Source organism: Pelophylax lessonae (genome assembly GCF_965119305.1).
Source record: "Pelophylax lessonae genome assembly, chromosome: 1".
In the NCBI taxonomy this organism is placed as follows: Eukaryota; Metazoa; Chordata; class Amphibia; order Anura; family Ranidae; genus Pelophylax; species Pelophylax lessonae.
In genome coordinates, this window is record NC_138768.1 from 692800097 (window position 1) to 692819017 (window position 18921).

General features: G+C 41.9%; 1 protein-coding gene across 1 annotated transcript in view; it reads right to left on the reverse strand.

The window, feature by feature from the left end:
• DDX60 (DExD/H-box helicase 60) overlaps nucleotides 1–18921 on the reverse strand; it is a 189553-nt gene that overhangs the window by 53106 nt on the left and 117526 nt on the right. Inside the window, exons 22-26 of the mRNA XM_082244137.1 lie at nucleotides 13809–13913; nucleotides 11631–11759; nucleotides 9879–10000; nucleotides 8954–9097; nucleotides 1067–1193 (exon numbers count right to left, since the gene is read on the reverse strand). Coding sequence (XP_082100263.1) covers nucleotides 1067–1193; nucleotides 8954–9097; nucleotides 9879–10000; nucleotides 11631–11759; nucleotides 13809–13913 — 627 coding nt within the window. The remainder of the gene's footprint in view (nucleotides 1–1066; nucleotides 1194–8953; nucleotides 9098–9878; nucleotides 10001–11630; nucleotides 11760–13808; nucleotides 13914–18921) is intronic.

The window sequence follows — 18921 nt, forward strand, 5'->3', positions numbered from 1 at the left end:
GTGGGAGCCAGAATTATTGTTGATTGGTAAGGGATCAAATACCTATTTTACTCACTGAACTACAACTCAGTTTATAACATTTGCATCGCGTTTTTTCTGGATTCTTGGTTGCTATTCTGTCTCTGTCTTCTGTCTGTTAAAATACACCTACAATAACAATTATAGACCCTAATTTCTTTGTAGGTGGGCAAACTTACAAAACCTGCAGGGGATCACATCATTTTTTGCCACTGTATACACAGACAAAATGTTAACCAAAAAAATAAAAAAAAAATATTAATTTAGAAAAAAAATGGCGCAGACTCGACAGACCACTTTATTTTTTCTTTTGTCACTCTTATATGCCTCTATGTTTATTACCTTTTCCAGTACTCATGATAAAGAGAAACCCAATTACCCTCTCCCACTCTCCCTCTTTTTACTGCCCCTTTTAAGGCAGTCTCCACTTTTCTCACCCTGCCATACATTGCTGTTACCCCCACAATTGCTAGGTAAGTCCCTTTTCTTTTTTGTTTTCACATATTTGGAAAAGAGAGGCATACAAATGGGATGCATAAATTACTTTTTTACTAAAACTTTTCTTTAGAATTAGCATGATATCTTTTAGCTGTTTGCAGAAACTTTATGGCAACCACAATTACAGCAAAACTGCCCAGCCCAGGTGAACTCTCTTTTAAAGCTGGATCTTGCTTAGTTTATTAGTAGAACAAGGCCGGCTTTTAGGATGGGGAACACCATCAAATGCCTCATAACCGCTCCAAATCAGTCATTTTCCTTCTGATGAATGAATGTCTGCTCCACACTAATCAACTGCCTCATTTCGATATGTTCACTTTACATATACTTTTTCCTGATTAAATATTAAGTCTCCAATAAAAGAATAAACAGGCTGTTGTTACCTAAAGATCAACATGACCTTTCAAAGCACTCCTTATAGGAAGATCTTTCCTCTATTTAAAGAAAGATCTTTCTTCTACATAAAGCAAGATTTACTGTATGCAGTTTGTGAAATAGGAACATCTAGTTTTTATAATTTATTTAGGTAGTCATTAGCCCATGACCTCACCTCATTGTCCACTGCTCCATAATTAGCAAAGCTACATTCAGGTGATTCTTTAGATATTTTCTCATATTTTTGTTTTAAACTTGCAGATGTGGCCTCTTTAATAAATGACTCATCTTTTCTTGAGGACCTGTTAGTCATGGAAGCAGAATAGATTTATGAACATTGATTGTATTACCTCATTAACAAAATCACAGGCCTGTTAATTTTTCCAGACTTTACTAGGAAAATGCCTGCTAGCATCTTACTGGTTGCATAAACATTTTTATTTAACCTGGCTATATGGATCAACATCTAAAATAACTAAACATTTAAATACTGTCAGCCAATGAAACCTAACTAGCTTGACTAAGATTCCTTTACATCGCCCCTACCTTTTTGTCCATAGGGATAGTTACATGTCACTTCTTTTAAACTAGACGTAATTTTGTCAGATCTGGTGATGATATATGAACTATTTCTGCTTGTCCTAGGAACTGCAGGTTCCAACTTGATGATGGAAAATAAGTTGTGAAGAGTATATTGGAGGCTGCTACACCTGGGGAGTATTTTGCTGCTTTCCCCTACTTTTATCAAACTGCTGCTGAGCTTTAAAACACACCTTGCAAATAGGGGAAATTAGAAATATGGGAACTGATATTGACTTATTTTTTAAGGTCCAAGGTGTCACCCCAATCCTGCTATAACATAGTTGTAGGATAGGAGTTTAGACACAACTAGCTGCATGCTTGTTCCAGATCAGTGACTCACTAGCTAGTGAGGGCAAGCTAGAGATGACAGTCTCAGACTCTGTTACTTTCATAAAAGGCAGTAAAGACATATCCATTGTTCTATCCTAAAAGGCAAACAGTAAGACTGGGTTCACTCATATGCAAATTGGATGCTGGTTTTCCCACATCCAACTCACATGACAGGAGAGTGTTACCGGCTCTTAATAGAGCTAGTTCACACAGTTCCGGGGCAGTCCTGTGCGTCTTTAGTTCCAATTCAGGGGCGAATTCAGGCAAAAATTTGGACTTGATTCACACCTGAATTGGTGAACAGGAACGAATTGGGCCCCATGTTGTGATCTGCGGCCACAGCATGTGTGAACCCAGCCTAAATATGGAAAAAAAAAGATGATGATGTTTCTGAAATGCTCCTCTAACTGTGCATAAATTTAAAACAATATACAGTAATCCTCCCTCCATTGCGCTGGTTACTTTCCGGACCCAGCCGCGAAAAGTGAAAATCCGCGAAATAGAAAAAAACTATTAAAATGCATTGTAGGCATGTTTTTTTTACTGTCACTGTACGTGTAAAAGCATTTTAAGGTCTTCAAACACACTTTTAAAACAATAGAAACTCATTTAAACTCATAAAAGATACTGAGAGACATAGCAAGAGCTATGGAAAACACAAAAATATTTCATTTTTAATGATTTATATAGTAAAATAACATTACAAAAAAAAACGCAATATACCGGGACCGCAAAAACTGAAACGCGATGGAGCGGGGGTTTACTGTAAATGTAAATAATGTGAAACTACCCCACATCTTCTCATCCAGCTGGTTCAACAATTAGAGCCAGTTGACAAGAACATCTAAAAAAGAAAACAGCACACAGTAATAACACATGCTGGGTACTCTGCAGTGCTCCAGAGTATGAGTAGCGGACAGTACCCATTTAAGAGTATAGCTTCTCCTGGAAAACACCTACACATGGTAAACAAATAAATGCAGGAACAGACATTTCTCTTTTGTTCATTGACAGACACAGCTCCTGATCTTCTTAACCATTGGAGAAAAAGAGAGGGGGTGGGCCAAGGGGACTTTTAAAGGGACACTGTCATCAAGACAAATAGCAAAAATCAGACATGTATATAAAATTAAACAAATTTTATTATATCAAAAAAGAAAAAAGAGGGGAAGACAATGTTTAAAAGTTATTATTATCGTGTTGGCAAACACTAATAATAATAATAAAGCATACAGAGCAATTGATAATGGTCATACAGTAGCATACAACAAAGAAGCTCAAAGAGCCAAATATCCACGGAGGGGTGATGTAGATCACGCTGTCCAATGCAGACCTATGCCAGAGATGGTGAAACTGGTGGGTCTACTGTATTGGAGCTAGGTGTCTAAACCTAAACCCAGCCCGACATGTTTCGCGGGTAACCGCTTCTTCAAGGGCAGATAATGTGGGTATGGATATCAACAATTGCTACTACAAATGATAAGAAAAAACACAAAATCAATACATATCTATACAGCAGGTATATCAAGATACATCTCATTGAATAATATGTAGGTCAAAAAGAGGTAAGCGCCAACTTTTCATATGGTAGTTGGCGCTTACCTCTTTTTTGTAGTAGCAATTGTTGATATCCATACCCACATTATCTGCCCTTGAAGAAGCGATTACCCGCGAAACATGTCGGGCTGGGTTTAGGTTTAGACACCTAGCTCCAATACAGTAGACCCACCAGTTTCACCATCTCTGGCATAGGTCTGCATTGGACAGCATGATCTACATCACCCCTCCGTGGATATTTGGCTCTTTGAGCTTCTTTGTTGTATGCTACTGTATGACCATTATCAATTGCTCTGTATGCTTTATTATTATTATTAGTGTTTGCCAACACGATAATAATAACTTTTAAACATTGTCTTCCCCTCTTTTTTCTTTTTTGATATAATAAAATTTGTTTAATTTTATATACATGTCTGATTTTTGCTATTTGTCTTGATGACAGTGTTCCTTTAAAAGTCCCCTTGGCCCACCCCCTCTCTTTTTCTTCATTCAATTGGGACGTGGACACTTTTACCCCTTGCGATCTACCTCCAATCTGATAGCTGTCCCCTCCTTTCATACTTCTTAACCATTGGGTTATACTGCCCCCTACAGGAGGAGTAGAACACTAGGCAGAAAAAAGTCTGGCTAAAGCAGGTTCCCTTTTGCACTCACAAGCCATCCAGAGTGGAAAAGGTGTTCCCTTTCCCCTCCTATTTTGACAGAATTGTCACTAAAGCGTGGGGACGACCAAAGCATCCCCTTGGGGTCCCTAAGTGATTTTCTAGGCGATACCGCTATGAGGAGTCCCTTCTTAAGTGGTGGACCCACAGGTTTCCAGATTAAACAAGGCAAACATGATTCCGGTTGAAGAGTACCCGGCCTTTAACCACTTCTGGACCGGTCCTTTTTCTGACACTTGCTGTTTGCAAGTTAAAATCTTTTTTTTTTTGGCTTGAAAATTACTTCGAACCCTCAAACATTATATATATATTTTTTAACAGAGACCCTAGAGAATAAAATTGAGATTATTGCAATATTTTTTATCACGCCGTATTTGCGCAGCGGTCTTACAAACAAAATTTGTTTTTAAAAAAATACACGTTTTTGAATTAAAAAATAAGAAAACAGTAAAGTTAGCCCAATTTTTTTCTATAATGTGAATGATAATGTTGCGCCAAGTAAATAGATACCCAACATGTCATGCTTCAAAATTGTGCATGCTCGTGCAATGGCAAAAAAATATTGGTACTTAAAAATCTTCATTGGCGACACCAAAAATTTCTACAGGTTACCAGTTTAGAGTTACATAGGAGGCTCTAACGATCGTGGCGATACCTCACATGTGTGGTTTGAACACCGTTTACATATGTGGGCGCGACTCGGTATGCGTTCGCTTCTGCGTGCGAGCCATCGGGGACAGAACGCTTTAATTTTTTTTTTCCTATTTATTTTATCTTTTATTTTTTCACTGTGCTTTTAAAAAAAAATTTTTTGATCACTTTTATTCCTATTACAAGGAATGTAAATATCCCTTGTAATATAAATAAGCATGACAGGACCACTTTAATGTGAGATCTGGGGTCAAAAAGACCTCAGATCTCACATCAACACAAAAAAAAAATTTATTTTTTTTCCATGATGAAAAAAAATGGGCTCTTTAAAACCGTTGCTAGAAAGCGACGTATGACGTCGCTCCGGTCCTCCAAGGCCATAGAGTTGAGTGAGGGCCATCTTGCCCTCACTCGACTTCCTGCCTGAGAGGACAGCCAACCAGATAGTTTTCCCCACTACCGACAGCTCCGGTAAGCGGGGAAACCGATATGGGAAAGCGTGGGAGGGGGGCACCTCTCCCACCACCCATAAAGGTAATCCCGTGGCGAATCTGCCGCTGGAACTACCCTTATGTTAAAGTGGACTGCCCGTTGTTTAAAAAAATACCAGGGTTATGGCTGCAGATAGCGGCCATAACCCCGGTATTTAATGTCAAAGTACCGACCTGAATACACGGTGGGCGGTCCGTAAGTGATTAAGGACCCGGTTGACAGGAAGGCGGAGGCTGTGGCCCACAATATGTACACTCTGGCTGGTTCGACACTGAGGCCGATATTCACCATTGCCCTGGTGTTGCAGACTCTGACTGTATGGGCTATGCTTTTGTGCCATGACCTGGAGAGGGACTCGGGAGTAGCTTCCCCCTGCCTTTGCCAAGCTGGAGGACAAGCTGGTCCAGGGGCTGCAGTTTATCTGTGATGCCTCTTTGGATGCAGCTTCCCTAGTGGCTCCACTCTCTGTTTCAGCAGTGGTCCTTTGGCGTGTCTTTTGGTTTAAATGTTGGCCTGCGGACCAAACTTCTAAAAAGGCCTTGACTGATCCTTCCTTTCAAGTAGATTGCCTGTTTGGTGCTAGCCTGGATGACATCATTAAAGGTCTCAAAGGGGGGAAGAGTATCTTTCTTTCACTGGCTGGTTGGTAACTTGTGACTGGAAATCTCTTCGTTTTTTTTGATCTGCGTCCGCCCTTCCAGTGCTCCTTACCATTAAGACCAGTTATAGGTGGAGGCAGTGACTACTTTTTGCATTATCGTTGATATCTACATTGAACCAGGCAACGCACTGACACCTTTGCCGCCATTGTGCAATGTGCTGGGTGTTCAGTGTGACCCTGTGCCTTTAAGGAGGAGTGGGCTCCCTCTAGTCACCTGTCCTCCATCTATCCCATTTAATGCATGTGCTCTCATTGTAGAGACTCATTAAATTGTAGAGTTAGGGACTGCAGATATCAGGGTGCCTTGCCGTGGCCTGCAGCTTACGCATGTATTTGCAAATGTGTGCAACCAAACCCCTGCTTTTAACGCATACTGTTAGACAGGTCAATTCGGTTGGTCGCTGGCTGGTTGGTAAGTTGTGACTGGAAATCTCTTCGTTTTTTTTGATCTTCCAGTGCTCCTCACCATTAAGACCAGTTATAGGTGGAGGCAGTGACTACTTTTTGCATTATACTTTTTGCATTATCTTTCTTTCACAGGCTACTAAGGGCAAAGACCCTCGTCGTAAACATGGGCCCTCCTTCTCGGCTCATAAGAAGTTTTTTCATCCCTCAGGGTCGACTGACAAGGGATCGGAGCCCTTTGGTGCCTTCTCTGGAGGATCCAAGTGAACTTGGTCTGGCAAGTCAAGAGCGGGCTTCTCCAGACCTGCGGACAAGGCCCCTTCAGCATGAAGGTGCGCCCTCACCTGTATCTGTGGTGGGGGGACGTCTTCGCTGGTTCCCTGACCCGTGGACTCCCCTGGTACAAGACAAGTGGGTCCACGAGGTCATTCGATCCGGCTACAAGATCGAGTTTCATTCTTACCTTCCAGTAAGGTTCTTCCTTCCAATGTGCGACTGTGCCCGGTCAGCTTACAGGCTCTTTTTGGAGCGGTGCAAGACATTTTACCTTAAAGGGTGATGGTCCCGATTCAGACTTTGGAACGTTTTCAAGGGTTTTACTCAAATCTGCTTAGGATCCCCAGGAAGGAAGGCAAGGTGCGTCCAATTCTGGACCTCAAGGCCATGAACTGCTTTGTGTGGGTGCAGAAGTTCAGAATGAAGTCCACGGTGGTGGCTTCCCTGCATCAGGGGAATTTTCCATCACATCAAGGACGCTTACCTTCACACTCTAACATTCCACTTCCGGTCACAGGATCCTCTGGTGGATACCACACATGCGCTGGTGGCCCCGTGGGGTCAGTATCGTGTGATTTATGCCTTCCCTCCTCTCAAGCTTCTGCCAAGACTTCTATGCAGGATCAAGCCAGAAGGGATCCTGGTCATCTTGGTGGCCCCGGACTGGCCTTGATGGGCTTGGTATGCCAATCTAGTGCGGCTGGTCGCCAACGTTCCTTGGAAGCTTCCTCTCAGGGAGAATCTGCTGTCCCAAGGACCAATCTTCCATCCTGCTTTACAGTCGCTGGCTTTGACGGCTTAGCTGTTGAATTCTAGGTGCTGCTGGATAGAGGTTTGTCTGACTCCATGATTCCAATGCTGTTAAAAACTAGGAAATCTACTTCTAGGAAGATCTATCATCGTACGTGGAAGATGTACATTGGGTGGTGTGAGTCTCTTGGGGTTCATCCTCGCTCTTTTTCCGGTGGCTCAGGTCTTGACCTTCCTTCTAAAGGGGGGGTTGAGCAGAAACTGGCCTTGAGTACTATCAAGGGTCAGGTGTTGGCCTTAGCGGTCTTCTTTCAACAGCCCTTGGCCACACACTTCTTGGTGTGTACTTTTCTTCAGGCAGTTAGGCACTTGACCCCTCCAGTGCGGTCTCTGTTGCCACCTTGGAACCTCAATTTGGTGCTCTCAGTCCTCCAGAAGCCTCCTTTTGAGATTCTTCGGGTGATTTCCCTGCTTATGCTGTCCCAGAAGGTTGCCTTTTTGGTTGCTTTCACCTCTGTGCGCAGGGTGTCATAATTGGCGGCGTTATCCTGTCATTCACCTTACTTGGTGGTTGATAGTTCTTTGCCCCTGTCTGTCTTTCCTTCCTCAGGTTGTCTTTGATTTTCATTTGAATGAAGACATTGTGTTGCCTTCCCTGTGTCCCAGGCCAAAACATTTGAAAGGAAATTGCTTTGCATGCCTTGGATGTGGTCTGGGCAATGAAGGTGTACTGGGCAGCTACAGAGTCTTTTAGGAAGTCAGACTCACTATTTGTGCTCATGGATGGGCCTCAGGAAGGGTTGTCCGCTTCCTCTGCGACCATTTCCAGATGGATCAGACAGACAGTGATTCAGGCCTATTCCATCAGGGGTCAGGTTCCTCCTTCCCCTGTCAAGGCGCACTCTACTCAGGCGCTCAGTGACGCAGGTTTGCAAGGCGACCACCTGCTCGTCGGTGCACACTTTGACAAAGTTCTATAAAGTGGATGTGTTGGCATCTGCGGATGCTTCCTTTGGCTGCAAAGTTTTGCAGGGTGCTGTTTAGAGGACCTGGTCCTTTTTGAGGGTGTATTGTTCTTTTCAGGTGAGCTCCAGTTGTTTTGGTTGAGCTCCTGTTGCCTGATTGGCTACTGTTTAGCCTTGGGAATTTTTTGCCCTTCCCACCCCTCATGTTTAACACTGCTTTTGGACATCCCAATGGTTAAGAAGATCAGGAGCTGTGTCCGTCATTGAACGAAAGAAAAATGGGATTTTTGACTTACCGTAAAATCAATTTCTCTGATGTTCATTGACTGACACAGCACCCACCCCTCTGTGGAGTTGTATTTTTTCTGACACTGCTTATAACAAAACTGAGTACCTATAGCAGAGAGAGGGAGTATAAGCGTAGCAAGACTTTTTTCTGCCTGGTGTCCTACTCCCATAAGCGTAGCCAGACTTTTTTCTGCCTGGTGTCCTACTCCTGTAGGGGGCAGTATAACCCCATGGTTAAGAAGACCAGGAGCTTCAATGAACATCAGAGAAATGGATTTTACGGTAAGTCAAAAATCCTATTGTCTTCTGCTCAGGTATCTAAAGCCAGTCATGAGAGAAACATAGAAGATACCATTGCTGACTCTCTGAAAAAATAAAATAATAATCTGCTTTTTTTTATGAAGTACTTGTTTAAACAAGCCCGCACATTCATTTATACTTACTTAATAGTCTTCTCTATCCGTTTTCCTTTCTTATTCAGTTTCTGCATTTCTTTCACAATCTCCGGGGTTTGCATTGTTTCAGAATTCTTTGTCAGATTTCGACCCAGATCCTTTGCTAATTTTTCAACTAACTTAATATCAAACCTTAAACAGATTAGGTGAGGTGAATTAAATGTGAAATTACTATATATATATATATATATATATATATATATATATATATATATATATATATATATATATAGTTTTATGCATAGAACATACAAACATTTTGCAAATTGCATTGCACATACTGTAGGTGGAAACCATCAAAGTAACAAGTTGAGGCTGATGTATATAGGCTCATATTAGTACATTATAGCAGGTTGCAATCTTTGTCCTTAATTGGTAGTTACCCAGCATGCAAAGACATTTTCCTGTCATTACCTGATAATAATATACAGTATATGTAATAAGTGCTTAAAATGACAAATATGGATTCAAAACACATGATAGGAATATCTGGCAAATTCTAGAGTGCCCACACCCAAGTTGCACATATTTAGGGCACAAGCCAACTTTACATATTATGCAAAGAACCATTATAGTGATATTAAATTGTTTGTGTTCTGTATGCTATTCAGGCAGATTAATATTTATTCCTTCACCCAGTTATGGACATCTACCTACATTTCCTACAACTATATTCAGTTGTTATCCTTTTTTTTTTTTTTTTTAAATGGTTAAGCTAGATGGTCTTTTTTCAACCTGACTTACTATGTGACTGACTAACCTGACTAGCTATGTACTATATGTAACTATAATTCCAGAATGCATCCCTCTTGCAGAGTGAAATATCTAGATACTGGGAGACTTGTACTTGTATAATGATGTTTCGTCATTAAAAGTATGTCACATTTGAATGCCATATTTTAATCAAACTTACGCAAAAAACAAAGCGGGTAGTTTATCAAGTTGCCTTAAACGTTCAACAAGGTTTGGAAAATGAAGTTGGCAGTTAATTTTTGAAGATGGGAAGTGGCCAAGGCTTCTGAGCACCTGAGAGACCTGAAAATCAAATTAATTAGGTCAAATTTTGGCTTCAAACATGACGATTAGTTCAGAAAGTAACCTCAACACAATGAATTTCAGAAGACAGTGACTTCAATGTTTTATGTCTTTTTGGTTTTATAACTGAGGTAACTAAGAACATTATCCAGTCCCAATGATGCTGTGTCAGCTTAGTAGAAAAATAGTATTTTGGTTCTTCTATACAGTCAATGTCCAACCTTGTAGAGTTGTCCACACATCCCTTTTGGATTTGTGTAACTTTAATAAACTGATCATATCTAAATTAAATTTATAGTTCTCTAAATTGTGTTTAACTTCCATCCCCCCAATATCTGCATGACTATTTAGCCACTGTGGAAGAGTAATGAAAGGAACCTTGTAAACTGAAAAAGTACATACAAAAACCCAGATAGTTTTAGTGCAAGGTACAAAATGTCAGAATGCATTGGGATGGTTGCTGAGACAATTACTATCTATGCACTTCCCAAATCACAATTCTATACGTATACTTCTAAGATGGATGAAATTAGTGCCATGGTATGGACATTATTATGTCTCTGTGATTTTTTCAATCCTGTCTTTGGTTAACACAAGATTTAGGTCAGATGTCCCAAAGTTTCTTTCAGTCTTAAATACCACTGTCAAATGTGGCAAGCAACAAAGAAAAAACTAGATATGAAAATAGTACGTAAACCTTTTTAAGGAATTGTTTTAAATACTTAAAAGGACTGTTATTAAATAGCTAGTTTGCAAGAGTTAGCCCCCCTTCACACTAAGGCGACCTGTGAGGCGACCTGGTCGCCTCACAGGTCGCCGTAGGTCGCCTCCCATAGGGAAGCTGCGGACCCGTTCTAATAGGAGCGACACAAGTCGCTCTGACCTAGAAAAAGGGTCCGGAGCTTCTTTGGGGCGACCAGGAGGCGACCGCCATAGACTTCAATGTTATGAAGTCCTCGGAGGTCGCGGTGCGAAGTAGCGTCGCTTGCATGTGAACGGGGGCTAAAAGCACAATTGAATACCTCTTTATTATAATTCTGTATCCTGACATGTTTTGATTGAAAACTGATTGTTGCTTGAAAATGCCAACAATATTCTTTATGTTTACGCTCAATAAAAGTGCTTCTTGCCTACTTCAGGGCTTTGTGCAAGCATAGCCAAACTACAGTTACTTACACCCCTTATCACAAGTGGCCTCACACAGAATTACATGAAACAGTAGGGGGTGTCAAAGAAAAATGGGTCTAACTGGTACTTACTGCATTGCAGTGATATTTAGATGCCCTGTACAACCACTGTACAACAGAAAAGTTAAGGTAAGACTATGAAAATAGAAGTTGTTAGTGCAATGTCTATCATGCATAGCTACAGTACATCTGTAATTTCATTTGGGCCTTAATGATTATGAAATATGTCTAATATGGCAGGGTTTGAAATGGACAGGTATAGAATCACAAGTAATTAGGTTGGGAGTTGTATATATGTAGATGTCGATAGTGATCTTCTGTTAGGGGCCAGTGGATTTTTTGAAGATGATGGCTATCAAATTATCATGCCAAGAAAATGTAAAAATGCCTATCTGTAAGTTTTGTTCTTTTATATCCAGTTCTATTATTTATTTTAGGTTTACCTCATCATAGAAGCCTTTCTTAACCCATTCACTGAATTCTTTCTTCACCTCTTCTTCATAATTGGCTGCATCTATTTTTGTGATGGCAAATTTGTCCTTAAGATATACACTGTTTTCCGGATCAAGTGCCTTTTCAGAGAAATATAGGCATTAGCTATTAGAAATACTTTCAATAAACTGCAATAAACTAACAAAGTATGACCACTGATTGAGTGGTAGTGCAAGGGAAGCTGTCCTAGGGTATGCTGGTTATTGGAGGGCTACAATGCATGGGAGTCTGTACAATACAAGGCAGTGTGGGGGAAGGGTGCAATAATTAATTGTATGTGGGGAGGGGGGGATTGTTGTTATTTTTATTAGAGGTCTGCAGCACTCAGAGATGTATCTTATAATTTTGTAATTACATAAATACAGTATATATACACACAGCTCAAAAAAAAAAAAAAAAAGGAACACTTTGAAAACACATCAGATCTCAATGAGGAAAAAAATCATGTTGGACATCTATACTGATATGGACTGGGTAATGTGTTAGGAACAAAAGGATGCCACATCGTGTGATGGAAATGAAAATGATCACCCTACAGAGGGCTGATTTCAAAGACACACAATACTCAATTTTAAAAATTTTGCAGCAGGCTAGTCCATTTTGCTGAAATTTCAGCAACTCAAAATGGTACTCAGTAGTTTGTATGGCCCCCACATGCTTGTATGCATGACTGACAATGTCAGGGCATGCTCCTACTGAGACAACGGATGGTGTCTTGGGGTATTTCCTCCCACATCTGGACCAGGGCATCACTGAGCTCCTGAACAGACTGAGGTGCAACCTGGCAGTGTTGGATGAACTGAAACATAATGTCTCAGAGGGGTTCTATTGGATTTAGGTCAGGCGAGCATGGGGGCCATTCAATGGTATCAATTCCTTCACCTTCCAGGATCTGGCTGCATACTCTCGTCACATGAGGTCAGGTATTGTCGTGCACAGGAGGATCCCAGGACCCACTGCACCAGCTTTGGGTCTGACAATGGGTCCAAAGATTTAATCCTGATACCTAATGGCAGTCAGGGTGCCATTGTCTAGCGTGTAGAGGTCTATGCTGTCCTTGATGGATATGACTCCCCAGGCCATCACTGACCCACCACCAAACCAGCATACAGGCAGCATAACATTCTTCATGGCTTCTCCAGAACCTTTCCCGCCTGTCACATGTGCTCAGGGTGAACCTGCTCTCATCTGTGAAAAGCACAGGGTGGACCTGCCAATTCTGGTGTTTCATTGGCAAATGCCAATCGAGCCCCAAGGTGCTGCACAGTGAGCACAGTGCCCACAAGAGGATGTTGGGGCAATCAATTTTTAGGGTTCTGGCAGTGCTCATCCTGTTCCTCCTTGCACAAAGGAGCAGATACCAGTGGGCTGATGGGTTAAGGACCTTCTACGGCCCTGTCCAGCTCTCCTAGAATAACTGCCTGTCTCCTGGAATCTCCTCCATGCTCTTGAGACTGTGCTGGAAGACACATCAAACCTTCTGACAATTGGACATATCTTTGTGCCATCCTGGAGGGGTTAGACTGCCTGTGCAACCTCTAAAGGGCCAGGTATCGCTTCATGCTACCAGTAGTGAAACTGATCCTAGCCAAATGCAAAACTAGTGAAAAACAGTCAGAAAAGATGAGCAGGGAATAAAAATGTCAGTGGCCTCCACCTGTAAAACCATTCCTGTTTTGGAGGTTGTCTCATTGTGGCCCATCTAGTGCACCTGTTATTAATTTATTTAACACCAAAGCAGCTGAAACTAATTAACAACCCCCTACTTAACTGACCAGATCAGTATCCCAGGAGTGTGCCTTTTTTTTTTTGTCCCTTATTATTGCCTATTTACAAAAATGTGTGCACAGACCCTAGTCTAGTCTAAATACACATTTCAAGCATACTGTTTCAAAGGCCTGTTCAAATACAACAATTATGCATAGAGAATACCAGCCACGCCACCAGCCCAGATTTGGCAGAAGGTCTGCAGTTTTGGCTCTACCCAGCACATTCTTTTTTTGTTTCAGCTGCATCATTACAGTATAAAAGTGAAAGGAAGAAAAACAGGTACATGATTTTGCGGCATGTAATTCATGCAACCATGTCATGGTAGTACAAAGAAAACATTTCGACAGGATTGTCCTTACTGCTTTCCTGGGCCATTCTGGCCATGTGGTCACCATAGCATCATAGAGCTGTAAACTTTCCCGTGGAGAGAATGCCAGATCTTTTGGAATTCCACTGTTCTGAATCTAATTAATGAAGAAGAAATATTAACTGGCAAATAAAGAGACATTTATTTCATTTACACCACATGCTTTACAAAAAAAAAGGGAAATTTGGGCTACATACAGTAGGTTCAAATCAGCATAAATATCATATATGTGCATATCAATCAGCACAGAATAGAGTAATGAATAAGAATATTACTGGTTAATCTGAGCAATAGCTTTTTTCTAACGTGACTATTTCAGATATAGACACATTTTCTTTTTTGCAGCATATCATAAAGGAATGCACAGCATTTTATTTTTACAGTAAATACTGTTTTAGACTACAGAATGCCTGCAGTTAGTATTAATGAACATTTAAACTGGGTTCACACTGTTGAGCTGCGTGTTGGATCAATGCAATTCCATTCATCATGAATTTCACCTCTACGCACCTTCTTACTGCATGTGCCTTGCATCGCAGTACAGCAAAATGTGTGGCAATCCACTAACATGCGAAAATATTTTGCTTAGTGAATGTGCAAATAAATGGGCGGCCCTAAAACAATGCATGTTAGCACATGGTATAACACACGTGTGCTGTGACCACAGCTCTAAAGTGTGTTTATAGTCCAAACTTCAAATTTTTTTTAAATTTGGGTAGAGAAGAGAATGTTTCTAACCCTCATCAGATTTGTATCACTATCTAGGTCTGGTGACCATTGTCATTGAGACAGAAGGTGAGGGTAAATGCAAGATTTTATAAATGTCATCAGAACAATAGTTGAGGGGAAATCATCTGATAGGAACATCTGTTCAGGTGACAAATGACTATGAAAGGAGTTCCCTTTCTTAGGTGGAAATTTTCACAAAGTTATTGTTGTGCCACCAGAACAGGAAGTGTGACATTAAATCACCCCAACAGGACACGTACAGCAGAAAATAAACTGACTGGGGTTTAAACCCCTCCTACTTTATTTTCAACTACAATTTAAAAAACATTTTGGGTATTTATCCAATTTTAAGCACAACTTGAGCCAAACACATTTTTTTTATACGGCTGGGAAGAATTAGAGCCTCTGTTTTTTTTTTTTGTTTTTTTGTTTTTTTGCTCTCCGTGTCTCTACTAGGGCTATTCCTACTCACTCGGAACAGAAAGTGATAGCCAGTTTCTAAACTAAGGACACAAACACATATTCCTAGTAGAGTGGGCTATTATTAGAACCACCGACATCATGATGTGTCACAAGCACCACAAGGACAGGACGAGAGGACTGACAACATTTTGTGTCACAAGCATCACAAGGACAAGGCGAGAGGGAAAATCTCCCCAATAAGGTCAAAATCAGAGAAATAACCCAACAAAATAGTTTTTCTTCCCCATTGTATTCCAAACTAAACAAAAAAATTATATTAATCTATCAAACCAGTCCTGATGAGATTGCTAAATTGAGTAAGTGTGTATAATCCCTGTTTTTAAAGCGAATAAAAGTTTGGCAATAGATAGCACTAAGGTTCTCCCCCTTTTTATCTCATGATATGTCTATGGGATGAAGAACGTGTGAAAGAGAACACACGCTAAACATCTGAATTGGAACCAGGAGGAGAAAGAGTGGTATTGAGACGTCCATGGAAGGAATGTAGTAGAGGCGAATGAGACTGTAGTGGGGTCTGATTCTGGAGGTGAGCAGGCATTTCACATAAAGGTGGTGGTTCACTGGACACACTTGTGAATAATTTGGATTGTCACTTGCTTTGGACACAATGGTGTGATCTCAGAAAAGTCTATATATATATATATATATATATATATATATATATATATATATATATATATATATATATATAGGAATTGGAGATGTATGAAAGACTATTGAAGACACATATTAGTTTATTTTATTTTAATTTCATTTTATTTTCACTTGTGTATTGGTTTTTAGGAGAGTGTATATGTAAAGAATTGTGCTGCACTGTATTAATATACATCACTTGCTATTGTAGCAGGTTTTTCAGGCCTGTGGCCTGATGTGGGTCTGCCATCGGCGACCCTGGGTGTGAGCACTGAGACATTGACAACTCTGGCGTCTTTGTTTTGTTGTTTTATTGTATTTAAGGGGATAGGAGAAGGGAATGAGTGGGATACTCCTTTAGGCTCCACTAAAAACAATTGTGGGACTTTTCTGGCAAAAATGCCTGTTAGCGCTGTTTTGACGCCAGCCGACGCTAGCCAAGCTTCCTGACGCTTGAACACTGTATATCACTGAAAACTGTGCTGGATCCTCGACTTTAGTCCAGAACATCTAGGACTATAGAACTGCTTGACTTGTAACACTGCTATAGCTTAAAGTCACTGAATGGCCCTCTCCAGCACTGCACTGGCTGAGAAAGCTCCTTGTAAGTTCCTGTACTGCTGCAACTCTCAACTGGCACACTTCACACTGTGCACTGGCACTTCAGGGCCCAAACCGCAGGCGCCCCCTTTACACTTTAGGCTCTTCAGGGTCCACTGACTATGTACCCCCTCTGTCACTTTAGGGTCCTCAACCTAGGTACCCCCTTTCACCACTAACTGGCACTGGATCCCCGAATCTCTTCCGGAGTGGTCCCCTCTAACTTCAGGCAGACCCCCAGGGGCAATCCTCAGTACTCACGACCTGTGTAGGCTTTCCTGGGACCTCCCGTGGACATTTCAGAGACGGGCTGTCTTCAAGACTTGTGGGACCTTTGGGAAGAGGGCCACATTGATAGCCAACCCCTCGAGGCCTGCTTTGATCCCCCTGTGATCCACACATCCTTCCGTCCACGGTCTTTGTTTTATCCGTCTCAATCAAGAGGGCCCTTCTTGGAGACATACTACCACGTTGTTTACAAGGAGTTGTTGAACATGTGTGACAACACTACGTCACAGAGGCCCAACTTGACATCTTTTGAAACGACTGCCCTTAAGGCACTCAAACAGAACAAGAACATTGTCGTCAAACAAGCCGACAAGGGAGGGAGCATTGTGGTTCAGGATCGGACGACCTACATCAGTGAGTCCTTACGGCTCCTATCCGATACCAACTCCTACACTGCTCTCCCCCATGATCCTCTCCCGGCATACCAGTTGGCACTTGGGGAGATGGTACAGGCGGCCTCCATGGCGGGAGTGCTTACCAAGAGGGAACGCCAATTTCTCCTCCCCTCGGTCTGTAGCACACCGTACTTTTACCATCTCCCCAAGGTCCACAAATCTTTGGTGGACCCTCCAGGCAGGCCCATTGTGGCTAGCACTAATAGTTTCACCAGCGGCCTGTCCGAATATATTGATTGGTTTCTACAACCTGTAGTGCAACAGCTGCCATCATATATCCGTGACTCGGGCCATGTGCTGAACATATTGAAACATTACCCTTGGGAGAGTCATTATCATTGGGCCTCTTTAGATGTGTGTTCACTGTACACGTCTATCCCCCATGATGTGGGTATTCGAGCCCTGCAACACTTCCTCACCAAGGATGGCCAACTCAATTCCCGCCAGGTTTCCTTCTTAGTGGAGGGAACACGTTTTTGTCTTGAGCACAATTATTTTTCCTTTTTGGACAAGTTTTATCTACAGACCCAAGGCACAGCGATGGGCGCAAGTTTTGCACCCTGCTATGCCAATCTCATGATGGGTCTGTGGGAAGAGGTCCAGGTCTGGCACAACAACCCGTTCTCCAAACACCTAGTCTATTATGGCCGCTACATAGACGATGTGTTGATCATCTGGGACGGGGACCTGGACACCTTTCAGGCCTTTGTGAATCACTGTAATGGGAACACCTTCGGGTTATCCTTTACCCATGTCATCGACCCTGTGCGTCTAGTCTTCCTTGATCTGGAGCTCACACACGCTGACAACGTGATTGTGACCCTGAATCACACCAAACTGGTGGCCGGCAACTCTTATCTCCACTACGAGAGTTGCCACCACCCATCCTGGAAGACAAATATCCCCAAGGGACAGTTCCTGTGTTTACGCAGAAACTGTTCCCGTTTGGAAGACTACGAGACCCAGGGTCAACTCATGAAAGTGAGATTTTTGGAAAAGGGTTTCCCAGAGGAGTTGGTCCAAAAAGCCTTTATCGAGTGCAGGGACACATCTTCTCTCCATCCATCTGGGTCCACCTCCACAATGCAAACCATCCCCCAAGCCCGATTCATTACCGGGTTCAATAATAACTATAGACACATTTCCCACATTTTGAAGAAACATTGGCCAATATTACGTTCAGACCCCAGATTAGGCCCCCATCTCCCCGCAGTCCCCCTTGTGGTCTATAGGAGGGCACGGACCATCAAGAATGCCATAGCTCCTAGCAAAGTTAACGCATCCACGTCCAAAAGGCCTTTGGACATTAGGTCATATTTCAGCGACAAAGTGGGCATCTTTCAGTGTAGGAAGAGAGGGTGCCTCACATGTTGCTTCATCCAACATGGTCGTGATTCCTTCTGCGATTCCTCTGGCAAGAGCTACAACATACGTCAATTTATCACCTGTTCCACAGAATATGTGGTTTACATTCTACAATGTCCTTGCAATTTACTCTACGTGGGCCGCACCATCCGCCATCTGCGGACACGGATAGGTGAGCACCGTAGGGGTATTGCACAAGGACTGAATACCAAAAACAGGAAACCACCCCACAGTGTCCCCCGCCACTTCGCCACCCATCACAAGGGCCTAGTTCAAGATCTGAAGGTGTGGGCGGTGGAGTGCATACCCAAGGGTTCCTTGTCCATTAATGAACGTCTCTCCTTGCTTTGCAAGAGAGAGACGTTCTGGATTTATAAGCTAAATACCTTGTCCCCCATGGGTTGAATGAGGAACTCGACGCTTACACTGTGGTGTAACATACACCCTGTTGGAGTTGAGGTCGTCATCTGTTATTTATTTATTTATTTACTTTCATTTTTATATCCTTTTTATTATTATTATTTCTTTTTCATTTCCCATCTTATTATATACATTATTTCTTTTATAGGTTTGCAATATCCATTTATATTTTGATCTTTGATATTTGATGTT